A 15,995-nucleotide genomic window follows, 5' to 3' on the forward strand; every position below is an offset into this window, starting at 1 on the left:
GCTGCAGGGCTGCCTTCCAGCCTGGGAAAGAAGTGACAGGAGTATTTGAGTCCCTTTGGAGGTGTGACTGTGTTTGCAAGACCCCTTTCCCTTCTCTAAGCCCAAGATGGCTCATGTTCCCAGAAGTGCCAGCACCTCTGCTTTGTCCTGCTTCTTCCACTAGAGCCCATGACAACAGCCGAGACCCTCCAAGACAACTTTTTCTTGCATTGCAGCCAACACTTGACTTGAGAAGGGGTTTTCATCAGCTTCACAGAGCACTATTATGGCATTACTTCAAGTGTCAAGTGCTTCTATTGAATTTAAACCCTAGAGACTCCCTTGGAGAGGCTCCTTGCAGGCCAGGGGCCTCTGTGCAATCACTCCCGGATCCTCCAGTGACAGTCAGCCATCAGTTGAGGCTCCAGGGAGAAACTCCTGTCACAGGCAGTAAACACCACTGCTACTGCTTCGGAAATGCATTGGAGTGCTTCGTCCAGGGTGCTCAGCTTTGAGGTCCTGTCACTTGGCATAGGTTACCTTCCCTCCTCCTGCCCCATCTCTTGCTCCAGGACCACAGGATCACTGTCCGTGCCTTGTGGAAGAGCCATCTCTCTACCACAAGGTGCTTGAGCATCCAGCCACTGGCTGCAAATGCAAGCAGTGCTGCTGCAGATGGACCGGAGGCTCTGCAGGAGGAGAACCAGTGAGGTGGTCCTGGCTGCCAGCCCTGCCCAGACAGGTTCCTCAGCTTGTGGCAACTTCTGGCTCCCTTCTTTGCCAGGGGAGACAGACAGGGGCTCTTTAGGGGTGGGAGCTGCTTTAGTGGGCATGGGGCTCCTCATCTCAGTGCTCAAGGGGGTTGAAGCTGGGCCAGGAAACTTTGCTGATGGTGGGCACCTACCCTTATTGGGGTGAGGGGTGTGCTGCATCGCTCCCAGGGAGTGTGGGCAGGGAGGGAGGGAGGAATGAATCTGGAAGACTGAAGGAAAGGAGGGGGTTTGCACCATGCTGACATGGATTCAAAAGGCTTTTGTATGGCAGAGACAACATAAATACATCATTGGTGGCAGCCAACTGTTGGTGTCACTGGAGGTGGCAGTGTGACTGCTTACCTGCACCCCCTTCCAGGGGCTGAGCAGGGGTAGTTTACCTTGCACATGGAAAAGAAGGTCTGCAGTGTACGCTGCTTGCTTTCGTTTTTCAGGGGATGATGCACAGCAGTGTGTGCCAAGCCCTTCTGAAGACGCTGGTGCAGATGCAGCCTTCAATGGTGGTTTGACATGTCCCGTCGTTTCAGTTTTGAGGCAGATGTTTGGGGCCCCACAAATCACTGTTCCTACATTGTTCAAGCCCAGGGCTGCCCCAGGTCTGTGAACAGCCCCAGGAGCCTGCTGGTCCCCCCAAACTGCTGCACAGCCCAGCCTGGGCACCGGTCTCCCTTCAGCCTGGTTTGACTGTCACGCTCATGTTTCCAGGCTTGGGAGAAGAACTGAGAAAACCACACTGGCCAGGAGTCCTCTCAAGGGCTGGGTTTGACCTGCTAGTGTTTTCCACGGCACAGAGCAGTGCAGGTCCAGAGCACCATAAATCCCACCCAGACAGATGAAAACCAGTTTCTCTTCCTCCCTGTAAACAACTATTAGTAAAATTGGTATTGTCCACCTACCCCAGGCATGGCTATGCACCGCTAAGCAGGTCCAGGAGCCCTCTGCTTCAGTTCTCCAGGAAGACACAGCCTGTGCTGAGCCCTGCTCATCCCAGATAATAACGCAGGGGGATACACCACTGGGGCAAAGCACACTAGTGGGACCCCTCTGTGCCAGTTGTCACCCAGGGATGCTGTGCCAGGTGGCACTCAGGGATGAGCTGAGATTCACGGGGAGCCTGAATCACCCACGTATAATTGGCTCGTGGGTCACCTCGGAGAGCATACCCATGTGGGATCAGGGCAGAGGCAACTTCGGCTGAGTGTCAGGATCCCAAAGGTCTCATCACATGCCTGGAGGAGTCCAGGCACAGAGCAGCCCCATGAGGGTACAAGCCAGAAGGAAATGTTGCCTCAGACATACGTGTGACATCTTCAACTCACTGCCTTTTGCACAGACCTTTGTTACAAAGTTGGCTGAGCTCACCTATTTTAATAAGAAAATAACAAATATTAAAGCAGTGATCCTACAGCAATATGAAAATTAATGGTGGAGAGAAGAGAAAATGCTATGGTTTTGTTTTTTTAAACTAGGATTTGGTCTTCTCCCAGGAATACTGACAAGTGGCATGGGAGCTGTCAGTTAGCTGCACAGTGGTGGTGGCACTGATGTTGAGGCTTTCTGCTCCAACCCCTTTGAAAGGCAGAAATACAAGTCAGCCCTGTCCCTGCATGCCTGGGGCTATTGCAAATGTCACTGCCCTCAGAGCCACCAAAACCCAGCGTTGCAGAGAGCCATTTCCTTGGACAGCCTGTACCGAGGAGAGACTTCAAGTGCGAAGTCCCAAAGGTGCTCAGCACACGACAGTTTCCCATGGTTATCATTACTATATGAAGCCTCCTAATTGGAAGCACCTATCTGGCTAATTGCCTTGCTTTAGGATGTTTGGGTTTTTTCTCAGTTTCCCTCTGAGGGCAAATGCCAGCCCTGGTGCTTTCTAACAGCAGGTAAGGCTTACCTTGTTGAATCTCACCCATTTCATATCTTTCATCCTTATGGAATTTACCTCCCATCCTTTGATGTGGCACAATGAGGGTGTTATTCTTCCTTCTCCTCTTGTCACCTCCCACAAGAAGCTGTGAAAATGGTGATTTCCTCACAAAAAAAAGTGACTTTCCAAAGACCATTGAGGCTGTGTTTCTGCCTTAATTTTATTCAGGTTTTGTTTGGGTTGAACTGAAGGTTTGTCAGCAGCTACAGATCAGAAATAGCATCATGCCTGACTCATTCAGTACTCTGCTGCATCTCATCCTGTCCAGCAAGAGCTCCTGTTCGACTGCTTCGCCACAGACTTCTTGCTCTGGAAGCAAGAACCTGGGCCAGGGGGCTGGGAGGTCAGAGATCACTTGCAGAAGGGGCTTTAAAACCAAAATCTGGGGGTCACCACTCATGCCCCCCTCCCCCTCTCCCGGGCATCTGCACCCACTGATCCATCGCCCTGGCTGGTGGGGCGCTCCCAGCCGCCTGGCCTGCGGGTCTTCGACATAATCTTTCCCAGCTCTGCCAGATGGAAATAATGGAGGAAACAAATGTTTTCCCAAAAATAGTGCCTCCCTTTGTGGCTTTGAACAGCCATGTGTCACTCGTGCTCCTGCTGAGTCTGGCTTTAGGTACAGCTGGCTGCTCCGGCTAAGGAGGACTATTACTTCTTCCCAGAACAGATTGTCCATATGATGGACAGACTTTGTATTCAATTTCAATGTCTATAAAAAAACCCCAAAACCCAGGAGAGAAGCTATTGAACCAACCTGCTGGGCCAGGGTGGAGGCAGCATGAGGCTGCGCAAGCCAGACAGTAGCTTAGGAGGGGGTCCTTGCCGGCCCTCCTCCCCTTGCCCAGAGCCCACCAAACCCCCACTGGAGCTCTCTCCCTTGGGCACCTGCACGTGGGGCCAAGGCAGGTGACCATGATGCACCGAAGGGTGGCTGTCACACTGACGTCCCCATGCTCCATCCCTTGATGCAGGAGAAGGTGCCAGACAAGCCATGAGGGTGGAGGGATGGAAACCACAGCAGGAGGAAGAAAGGGAGCAGAGGAAAGTGCTGCTGCTCTGAGTCTCCACTGAAGCTCTGATTTGAGGTTAAACACAGCACACATACTTAAGCAGGTGGGAGTGTTTTCAAAGCATGCAGGGACTTCTTCTTTCTCCACTCCACTGCTGTGAGACCTGCCTGGGCAGAGCGGGCACAGGCACGGGCCGGCGGGGAAGGTAAAGCGGTGCATCCCCTCGGCTGCTGTGCTCCACTCCTAATGAAATTCATGCAAATTTTAAAAAGCAATTGAGATGTCTGGAGCTTCCTCCACCTGTCACTGGCTTATTTCTAACGGAAGCCATAATAAGATGCCTGGAGGACAGGATCATTTAGTTTTCTTTACAGTAATTGCAATTTAGATGCTCCATAATGTAATAAGAGCAAGAAGGGAATGGCAACCGGAACATCTTGCTGCCTTGTCAGGCCCGATGAGCTGCAGTGCAGTGTCCAGGCAGGCCCTGTCCTGTCGTGTTGGGAACACAGCTTTGCAGTCCTATCTTGCAATAAAAACTGCCCGTTGCTGTCCCCGCCGGCCAAGCACACCGACCGGAGTCACAACCGCCCTGCAGCCGCATGCCTTGGTGTCCTGGCCACCCCGCGGTACCTCCTGCAGCACAGAGCAGCCCAGCACACCATGAAAGCCAGCGACTGCCAGAGGCACCAGCACGTATTTCAGGTCCTACCAGCTCTGCAGGCCCTTGGTCACCCGAGTGTGTGCCCAGCACAGCCCGAGCATCCCACAGCACTGAAGCTGGCTTGCAGACACACCTGCCCTTGGAATGTCCCGGCTTGCATCGCAGAGCACTGCCCTCAAGTTGGGAAATTCTGCCTATAAACCATGAAAACAGAGCTCAGTGCACCTCCTTATGTATTTTACACGTAGACTTACCTGCAGCTACCTCTGTGAAGCACAGTGGAAGGAGGCTGCTTAGCTCTATTAGCATCCATGTGTGAAGGAAGATGCATGTCCATGGAGGAGGACACCCAGTACTGGGAGATGTCCGGGGGAGGACAGCCGGCAAAGAGGCCCCAGCCTGGGCAGGAGCGGCCATGGCCCCGGCAGCTCTGTGGCGGTGGCCGTGGGGTTCTTGGCTGGGGGTCAGCTCCGCCGGTGGCATTGCAAAGGGTGTGTCTGCTCTCTGATGACACAAATATCACAAATCCTTTTTTTCACTGTGTTTTCTTCAGCAGCTTTCTCAATTGCCATTCGTACCTCTCTCCCTTATCACCCTGTCAGCTCTTCACCGTCTCTCAGCTGCCAGACACATCTAAGGTGCCTGCCAGGCTCCTGGCAGCCATCTCCTTCCAACCCTCAATAGACCAGTGCTGTCACTGAGGAGAACTGGGCTCCTGTCCCTTGGTCCCCATTGCTGTCCCTAGAGCTGGGGCATGTGGTGCCACAAGGCCCCGGCTCTGATGTCTTGGACACAATGAAGTCAGTATGGGGTTTTGCATGTCACCGCGGTGGGGGATGGCAAGTGAACACCTTCTGCTGGGGTCCTTTCTTGTTCCTAAGGTGGTTACTAACTTAATTTTTAAAATTATATATTGCACTGGTAGCCTTATAGTAATTAGGCCTGCTGCTATGATTCTTCTTTGTAAAACTGGACTTAAAAACAGTGTTTCCCTCTCCAAAGAGAGGAGGGTGGGGTACAGCCCCTCAGCAGCCCTCCCTGCCTGTATCGCCCTAGCTCTGGACCATCCCTCTCCAGCCACTGGGACAGAGGGGCTGGGTTTCCAGCCCTCATCTGCCCACTCCTGGAGGAATAAACTTTCCATTACCTTACCCCTCACTCCATTTTATCCCTTTACAAACTTCGAGGACTGCCTCACTCCCCAGTAATCACAGCTAGTCACTCTCTTTTAGCTTCCACCCACAACACAAAGGCAAGCCCTAAGTGCCGTGATCAGCACCAGTGCCTGCTGGCTGGTGATGGTGGATATTTTCCCCTTGCTGCCCAAAGCTTTCTTGATTCACTGATGTCCCCGCTGCTCCAGGATAGCCTTACACGGCACTTTTCCATGAGAAAATGGTCCTAAACAGTTGGCTTTTACCTTATTTGCTGTGATGCTCGTGTGAGTATCCTCGGAACTGAGCACTATCCTGCTCTTCCCGAATCGGAGCTCAGGGTGCATGTGCTACCCAGGGTACCAGTCACAGAGCCCCACCAGCATGGGATGCACTCGGGGGGAAATACTGTTCTTAAATTGCCATCCAGCTTCTGGGACACGACTTGGTGGCTCTGTTGTGGGCAGCGTGGTGCTGGCTGGCTGTCGGAGCTCATTTAGCACCTAGTTGACTACCCCTGCCTGGGCTGCCTCCGGCTTTGCAAACACAGCCATCCCTGTGTGCAAGTATTACAGAGCGGCTTCAGCTCCTGCCTGTGCCCTTGATCCCATACAGCACTTCTGTGGCGCCAAGAGTTCAACATTAATTTCAACATGAGCCGGCAGTGTGCACCTGCAGCCCAGAAAGCCAACCAGATCCTGGGCTGCATCAAAAGACATTAGCAGCAGGTCGGGGGAGGTCATTCTGCCCCTCTACTCTGCTCTCATTAGACCCCACCTGGAGTGCTGTGTTCAGATGTGGGGCCCCTAATGCGAGAAGGACGTCAAGCTGTTGGAGCGGGTCAAGAGGAGGGCCACGAAGATGCTCAGAGGGCTGGAGCACCTTCCATGCGAGGCCAGGCTGAGAGAGTTGGGGTTGTTCAGCCTGGAGAAGAGAAGGCTCCAGGGAGACCTAATAGCAGCCTTCCAGTACCTGAAGGGAGCTACAGGAGAGATGGGGAGGGGCTTTTTAAAAGGGCATGTAGTGACAGGATGAGGGGTAATTGGGTTTAAACTGGAAGAGGGGAGATTTAGACTAGACATTAGGAACAAATTATTTACTGGGAGGGTGGCGAGGCACTGGAACAGGTTGCCCAGAGAAGCTATGGATGCCCCATCCCTGGAGGTGTTCAAGGCCAGGCTGGATGAGGCTTTGAGCAACCTGGTCTAGTGGAGGGTGTCCCTGCCCATGGCAGGGGGGGTGGGACTCGATGATCTTTAAGGTCCTTTCCAACTCAAACCATCCTATGATTCTATGATTCACGTGGGTTCTTTGTTCAGCCCCAGGCAGCTGATGCAAGAGGGTGTCTGTGTGGGTCCCCCCACCTGGTGTGGGGTGAGGGCAAATGCCCATGCAGAACAGGGGGGAAGGAGCTCACCTCTGCAAAAGCAGCTATGGGATGGAAGAGGGGGAAGGGAAGGGTGGGAAAGGAAGGGAACACTTGCCCACAAAATACAGCAATACTTTAAATATCCTTTTTTCTATTTCAGTCTAACAGGTTTTAAATGAAGTAATGTTTCTGTGTTTTTTTCAGCTTGTTTTGCCATTGTTAAAAAGAGATTTTGAAGTCTGGTAGTTCCTTGCAAAGACAGGTAATAGACAGATCTATTGATAATGACACAGTGCATGCATGAACGAGCATTTAAAATCTCTCCGTACTGTGAAATACCTAACAGTGCCAGAAAAAAACCTCGCTGATACTGTGGGTGTGTGCTAAAACCTGTATTGCTTTTCTTGCTAATTCTTCCAGGGCAGTGGGAAATGTTGCAGTGCAGCTGACAGCATCTCTCAAGTAATGAAATGTTGCGATTCAATGGTTTTTCTCACTCACAACGGCATCACCTTCTTCCCATTTGTATTCCTGCAAGAGGCTTAGCAAGATGAGAAAAGCTACTTCAGAAGCTATTGCAGCATGTCTGCAATTGACTTGTGGGTTTAGGGCTTTTTTTAAGGCTTTATTTGCTGTAATACCTATTCTCATGCTGGAGGGAATTTAGCATGGGGTAAATAATAGCTAATTTCATTAGCAGATGTAATTTCTCCATAGTGTGAGTTCTACTGATTGAATCACAGAGTAAAATGCTAAAAGTGAATTTTTTCTAAGATTTTTGAAAGGCTACCAACATGGCATTTGCAGAGGAGATTTATATAGGTCTTAGTTAGAGAAAGGTGACAAGTTTTGAGGGGGTCTGGATAGAAGAAAATGAGGATGACTCGGGTTTAAAACCAGTAGGGTTTCTTTTATCAAGTACTTGCCATGGTTGCAACGAAACTGTCTGCAACCCCAACTGGAGGAGCAAAGCATTTGCTCAACAGAAGGTCAGTGGGGGAGAGCATTATTAACCAACAGCTTGCATCGTAAAATGATTTTCCCTCCACACCAAAGAGACATTTATCTCTGAATTTTCACATGATGAATACGCAAAGTACAAATCTAAGGGCATCTGATAATGTTAATCCAATTACAGTTCTATTCCAACAGCCCTTAAATGCTTCTTCAATGTTTTTATCAAGAGACTTAATTCTCTATTATGAGTGAGTGAATTAGAGATATGAGGAAATACCAGATGTTACTGAAGAAATGGAGTGTTTCAATATTGCCCAGTGCTATGAATCCCGAGGATCCAACAGCACATTGTGTCCCTTCCTGTAAAGGAGTTGTTGGGGGTATTGCTGTTGATTTTTTTTTGTTTGCCAATCCACATGCTTAAACATGAGTTCTAGCTCCCAAGTGACTATGGATCAGTCGTGGTAACACATGTGATATTCATTTATTAAAATGACAGGTAACAATAGCTGACTGACTACATTGAGCCAAGGTGCCATAACTGCAAAATTGGCTGTACCTGGTTATCAATGGGAATTGAGGGCCAGTGATATCAAGAGCTTAATAACGCAGAGATTTTGGTGCTGGGTTTGCAAAGCCAGTGACCTGGATTCCCAGAGTACCCAGCACCATGTTGTGGCCACGCTGGACATGGAGTTCCTTTTGTCTCCATTGCTTCAAGCTCATCGCTGAGGCTCCTTGAACACTCTGCTCTCCCCTGAACACGTGCCTTCACATCCAGCTGGAGTCCCTGATGACCACGGTGAGCTGGCCGTGCTGCTCCACCACCCGCGCTTCGGGAGCCTCTGTAAGCGGTCTGGTGGAGGGGAGATGTCCTGTGCTGCAGGGGAGTGAGAAAAATGGAGCATTGGGGAATTAAATTTCCAGACACTGCAGGCAATAACATGATCTCAGCTCCTTCATAAACTCTTTAAGCTCCTCCCAGAAACAAGCCAGATTTACAGCTGTTCCGGCACCTCACCACAGTCCTGTTTAGAACCCTCAGCAGCGCGGGCAGGGGCTCCCACCTCGCTGAGCTCCTGTACCAACTCGCTTGGCACGTCTTGCTCCTCACGCTGTGAGACTGTAGCCTCCGTGTAGCCTTGGGTCACACACAGGGGCTGGTCACCTCACCTGTCCGCCCAATGGAAACATCTAAGAGCCTCTCTCTTCACCAGCTCACTTGAGGCCATGGCGCTGAAACCGGGTGACAGGAAGCATGTGTGTATTTCAGATGAAATCTCACCAGAGCCCTCCTCAGCCCTCCCAGTGCCTCCCTACCCACCCACTCACTCCTGACCTCCTCTCCCAACGCATTATCCTTGCCTCTGTCTTAACTAGGTGGCCTACATTTGCAGGACTGACAAACAGGGCTTCAGGAGCATATTTAACTGTTTAACGTATTATTTTCCTGCTCAGAGGGAGGCCACACAACCAGGCCATCCCTAGTGTCTGGCCAGCCTGTCCTGAGCAATTCCTAAGACAAAGATGACACGATTTCCCCGCAATGCACCAGAAGGTGCCTCCAGTTAGTTAGGGAGGTTTGTCTATCAGCCCCTATAAGCCTTCCTTGCTGACAAAGATGATAACGTCACCTGTCATCACTGACCTTTGAGAATAGCTCGTTATAGCACCCCTTTGCACAGACACACTGTTATCACCATCCCTCTGGTCTTTTGCATATGAAACATACCCCGGTGCTTTAATTTTTTCTTCACAAGTTAAAAACCATCCGCTTCTGCTCTCTCCTGGACTCTTCCAAAATTCTCTGCATCATCCTTAAAGTGTGGCCCCATGGTCCAGACATAGTGCCAAGCTACAGCTTCAGCCCAGTTTAGCATGGAGCAATAATTATCTCCCTGCCCATATGAACCAACAACTGTTAACATCTTCCTGGGTGATCTTTGCTTTTTATGCAGCAGCATCACAATTTGATTCTTATTCTGTTTGGAGCTCAGCTGTAATCTGCAGATTATTAAGTCCAGAACTGCCGCTTATCCAGGTATTTTTCATTTTCATTTCATTTGTGCTTATTTATTTCCCTCCTGACTGCAGTATTTCAGTATTTTTGACTTTTTTTTTTTTTTATTTCACAGCAGTTTATCTCTCTGATTCCTGACCTTCCCTCCAATTCACCAAAACCATTTTTGAATTCTAATCAGGCCTCCCAGCCCGCAACCCTGTGAGCCGATACATTCGTTGGCTTTATAAACATAGCCTCTAATCCCTTTGTTAATTGCATTAATGACAATACTTGCCAGAAACAGCCCTGAATGACTCTGGTGGGGCTCCTCTCCTTTCCTCCAGGTTTGACAACCTATTGATATTTTCCATTCCCCACTGCTCACAGAAAGCAATCAATTAAGGCTGCATGCTCGCTCCCGTACTTTTGGGGGCTTTTTGCCAGTGCCAGTGGAAGTATCTAATGACATCGTGAGGGGATTATTCACTCCCTTCCTCGCTGCAGAGAAGCTCCCCAGCCTGCAGTTCTCCTGTGCTCATGGAAACTAGACAATCCTCTCCCCCCCGAATTCCTTTGTCTGGTGATTGCATCCTGATGGCCCACTCAGCTGAAGACAGAGTGTTCAGCACTAATCACTTTGCACATGCAGTCAATTGCTTTGATTTCATGATCAGCCTGAAGCAGACCCAACTACCTCACAGCCTGTGGCACAGGGACACACAGCCCACCCAGTTATTATGACAATTGTTTGTCTCCAGGCTGGGAAGAATTTTTTCTCCCTGGGGAACAGACCAATGCAGAAGAGATGGACAGTGCACAGCCACAGCCTGGCAGGCTGTCCCACCCCCCGTGGCATGCATGGCACTCGGCACCACGCTGCACGCTGGTGGGCAGATATCTCAAAGCAGTCGTACACCTTCTGTAGCGCAGAATAGCTATAAGGACACTCGGTCACTTCAGTGCCTTTGTTTGCAAAATAAAACCATAAAATAAGAAACCCAATGATGAAATTTACTATTATCAAATATTTGTCTGTAGGCACATTCTCTGAAATGTCGTACTCTACACGCTTTGTTTAGATGGCCAGCTTGAAAATACCAGTCATCCACAGTCACTGGCACTCTAACGGCAGTGAATATAAATGCGCAATGCTGGCTTGAAATCAAACCTGAAATCATACCGTGTCATTTCATAGAATCATAGGATGGTTTGGGTTGGAAGGGACCTTAAAGATCATCTAGTTCCACCCTCCCTGCCACGGGCAGGGACACCTTCCACTAGACCAGGTTGCTCAAAGAAGCAATAATCCATCATGGAATGCTTAAGGAAATTTGTACTATTGCCATAAAGTATCTCCAAAGAAAGTAAGAGCGCATTTCCTATGAAAAATGCGAGCAGTATGAAACAAAAACCTAACAATGTGAACAGTTGTGGTCAGTCCTGCCTGAAAATATTTCTGCCACGATGGCATCAACCTGCTCCCGCACAGGCATTCACATCAGTAGGGCTTGTCCTACTCTCAGTGCAGTGACCCTTGCTGTGATAGTTCACCATGGTCATCAGCAAGAGTTGGAGACAACCTCTGGTAGGGAGGCCAACCCCATGGAAACCTTCCCTGATCATATGCCCAACGTGTCCCAACACTCCTCTGTGACTTTCTTCCAGTCGACACACATCTTATTTGAATTCTCCAAACCAGACCTGGTACACTAGGTGAGGCCTTGTTATTTTGAGAACAATGAAAGGCTTATCTCAGGTGGCCTATATTCAAAACTTTTGCTTAGACACCTTCCCCTCAGTGTCTATTTTGTGGTCCACTATAACCTCAGACACTGTTTTGCAGAACTGCTGCATAGCCAGAAACTTCTGCAAGTGTGCGGTAGGCTTTTGTCACTTAAGTACTCTTACCTGGTTGCACTGATTGAACTTGATCATCTTTCAGGTATTTTTTTTAATCCATAAAAACAATCTCAAGTTTTAATCCCATCTTTGGAAGTGATTAAATTATCTCCCCTAGATATAACCCGCTAATTTACTAACCATCCTGAATATATTGCATCATAATTTGAAATGACCGAATAACACCAAAAGCAAGACAGGTCCCTACAGAACATCAACTGCTGTATTTTTCCAGCTTGATGATGAAAGACTGATAGCATTTTTTCTGAACAGTTTAACCAGTTTTGCTGTATTTTATAACTTCAAATGAGGCCATTATTTGTTGCTTTGCTTTTAAAATGTCATCTTGAAGCAGCTGTTTCTCTCCTTTATCCCGAAACTCATTATACTGCTTTTCAAAAAAATTGTTTCAGAAGTGTGTATTATTAACGAATTTTTATTAGTAGATGTAAACCTAGGTCTAGAATTTTTTTTCACTATTTAATTCAATTATTATCCCTTTTCTGTGAAGCCTGAAGGAAAAAGACATTGAGCATTTCAGTTTTCCCTAGATTTACTATTTGCTCATTCTTTTGTTAAATAATGGACTCAACTTTCCTTCCTTTCTAGTATGGGATTTACTAGCATTTTGCAGTCGTAAATTATTTTTTTTGTTTTTCTGTCCCTTTTCACACATACCTGTTCTGTCTTTTACATTTATCCATAGCAACATATTCTTCCTTTCTACTCTTGTTGATTTCTCTGTTTAAAGAACTTCTGATACAGTCATAATAGCCTCTTACTACGCTCCCTGGTTTCCCACTGCATTGCCATAATTTGTCATTACGTGTCCTTTTATTAGTTCTCAAAGATTATAATGATTTATCATTCTGATTGCTTCAGCCATTTTATAAAGTATTCTAGAGAGAATTTAATCTATCCCTACTTAGGTGAGAATTTCCAGCTTTTCAAAATGTGTCTTTTCAGAGAATATGTGCTCTCCTGAACTCTGCTCCTCTCCTTCAGATACCTCCCTGGGGAACCACCCTTACCAAACCTTTTGTGTACAGAAGTAAGCTGATTTGAAGTCCAGGTAAATTCTGTTGTATAGGTTGCCATGTTTGCCTAAAATTACAAAATTCCAATTTGTAACTAAGATCAAACCACTTTCTTCTTCCAGATTAGCAAACAATTCCTCACTAGTCAGAACCAAACCTAAAATAGTCACCCTCAAATTACATCCTCCATGAGAGAGAGTCCTTCCTCATCTCCAGAACCAAACCTAAAACAGTCACCCTCAAATTACGTCCTCCATGAGAGAGAGTCCTTCCTCATCTGTATGAACATTCGTACAGTTTGCACCCTGCAGTAGCATTTTCTGTATGTATTACAAAGAAAACATCTGTTCAAACATGGATGGCAAGGCAAGCCTTTCAGGGTAACTGATCTGTCACCTAACACGTGATGTTTTACCTTTCTTAAACGTAAATACTCTCTGCTACTCTTCAGTCACAGAAAATTATCAAGTTTTGGTAGCAGCTAGCATTTCTTGGGAAGGAATACGAGTTTTTTTGTTCCAGTATTATTAAGAATAAAGCCAGAAGTAAAAATGGCTGCATATGATATTCCGGACAAGTTCTAGTTCTGACCATTAACTCTCATCTCTAATACTGGAAGCAATGAGGCTACTATGTAGGTCCACGTAATTCATACACATTACAGAGTAAACATATAAAGAATGTCACAAGCCTGGAAAAAAATCTCCTTTTCCCACCAGAATACTTAGTCCACTGATGACATCTATTCCTTTTAATTGAACAGGTTAGATTTAGAATCCAATACCAAACAGAAGAAAAAGCAGCAGTGCAGTATAGAACAGGCTGGTACTTAGGCTGGACAGAAAAAAAATAATTTTGATTAACTAATACCCATCTTTAAAAGTTGCTTCACTTGTTAAATGAGTTGTTAAATTAGTTTTGAGACTGAACTTTGGATTAATAAAAGGTGCTGGTTAAATGAGTGCTTACAAATGACTCTAAACTGAATAAAAGAATTTAGTAGTTTTGGTCTTAGGAGGAAAACCTGTTAAATACATGGGCCACTGGGAACCAGTACAAAGGTCAGCATAAAGATTTGTCCAGCCAAATGAAACAACAGAAATATAAAATTAATTCAGTTATTTCTAAAGTGTCAACACTGTAAGTACAAAAAAATAAATGCAGAAGCTGGAAGAACACCACCACCATTCAGTAGATTTAAACTTATTCTTTATGATGCACTTTCATCAAAATTTGTAGTTGCCCAGGTATCAAATTTCATTCATGCAACATCAATCCACTAAGAAATACATATTTTGGTGAGAAAATTAAAGTCCATATTTATGTAAAAACTGTTTTGAAATAAAAATAAAACAAGATTTATTTTTACAAAAAAAATCTTTTTTCTTTTTCCTTAACAGAATAATTATCTGGAAAAAGTTAATTTCTGACATGAGATAGTTAAAGGAAGTTAAATATATTTAAAAATGGAAGATTTTGCATTTACATAGTCATATGCCATTAATATTGAAGATATGTTTTCTGGCAAAAAACTTTTCATGCTTAAAAAATGCACCTTAATTTTATACTGTACATTACAAGATACAGTAGTAAGAAACAGAAGTAGTAAACAGGTTATATGCAAAGAAAAAAGTTACATTACAAGACAGTTACAACTGTGACACAAAAAATTAAAATGTCCAGTTTTAACAGTATCTGAAGGCAATTCACAATCATTTCAGGAGTTTTGTGAAATTTAAGGCCATTAGTTTTAAATAAAATGTATCTGACACAAACTCACAAAACAGTGTATTTTGTAAAAACTGTACATGCAAAACCATTTCATAGTTATATATGAACAGGCATATAATAAAATTTTTGGGTAGTTCCGTACACAAAATTGTGCACAAAGCAACACGGTTGTGCAATTTTTAAACCAGTTAATTAACATTATAATTCATGCACCCCAAATGGAAATGTGATTAAATGACAATATTAAACCCAAATATTAAGAGCCAGCATCCCTTTGAATGGGCAATCTAGACAAAAAAAAGCTAAGATTTTAAATTAAGTTTAAAATGGTCCATTATAAAACATCTGCTGTAATCACTCCAAAATACTTTTCTGATGCAAAATTTCCAGTGCTTTAAGGAATGCATGATAAGATTTAATGAGCTCAGTGAGTCAACTGTAATACTCTGATAGTTCTGATTTGAGGTAATTTTCTTTAATTACTTATAGCAAGTAACTCTTCTAATTTGCTTCAGTAACTAGTTTAAAAAACTGTAAACTTAGATAAACTTAGAAATTGGAGAATCTCTGAAAAAATACACATACCTCCCCCTCAAAGTTCGGAGTTAGACATAAGCCATTTGCAATTACATTATTCACATTTTAGGAGTTTAGTCTCAAACTGTGAGATGAATGGATTACTGAGCACTGATTGAAGCAATTCAGGTATTGGAAAACACATATATTTGTCCTTTTCTTAGCTTTCATTTCTATTTGTCTGGACAAACATTCAAAGAGATATTGCTTCTCTTGTGACAAACTATTGCAAGCTAGAAGACATGTGAGTCAATATTCCAAACTTTTATTCTTAAGAATAGTTATAAAAGTACTGAAATTTAAAAATAGTAACATGTAAACATTGATACAGAGTAATAGCATTCCTATACATTTATATACACACAGTATTCAGAGAGGACAATATCTTCTGAGTTGAAATCCTGACTTGTGCTTTCCCCTCCAATAAATACATCAAAAATTACGGTTTTTTATTAAAAAAAAAAAAGACTCAGAGAGAACATTAACATTTCGCTCCTATCATTTAAAAGCTTTCCAGTTGCTCATGCAACCATAGGTGAATTTTGGTACGTGAAGAGAATTTTTCTAGCTTCAAAAAGTTATCAGAGAAGCTACTGCTGCATCCAGAGACTCTTGACTTGTGACAAATGCTAAGCACTTCCGAGCAGTCATATCTGAGTCTGCAACACGTGAATTGGGGGTGTATAGGGTGGTGGGGCAGGTGATGGCTTTATTCCTCTGACTCTCATGTAGGACAGAAACTGCTCTGGGATCTCAGCTAAAACATCTTTAGCAAGTCTTGCCATGCTTAACACGTGGTTTCCACTTCTGTCAATGTAATCTCGGAACGGCACAAACTACAAAACAAAAGAGACATTCACACAGGTCATTATGCAGACACAATACATCTTACAACACAAAAATCAGAAAGTTTT

At 45.5% G+C, this 15,995-nt stretch overlaps 1 protein-coding gene across 1 annotated transcript in view; it reads right to left on the reverse strand.

Moving 5' to 3' along the window:
• Positions 1–15,144: 15,144 nt before the first annotated feature.
• The window catches only part of LOC104460987 (copine-8), a gene marked incomplete at its 5' end in the record, with an annotated part of 36,941 nt that continues 36,090 nt past the window's right edge, over positions 15,145–15,995 (reverse strand). Inside the window, one exon of the mRNA XM_010072402.1 lies at positions 15,145–15,917. Within this exon, the coding sequence (XP_010070704.1) occupies positions 15,729–15,917 (189 nt within the window). The remainder of the gene's footprint in view (positions 15,918–15,995) is intronic.

Source organism: Pterocles gutturalis, unplaced genomic scaffold (assembly GCF_000699245.1).
Source record: "Pterocles gutturalis isolate BGI_N339 unplaced genomic scaffold, ASM69924v1 scaffold7542, whole genome shotgun sequence".
Taxonomy (NCBI): Eukaryota; Metazoa; Chordata; class Aves; order Pterocliformes; family Pteroclidae; genus Pterocles; species Pterocles gutturalis.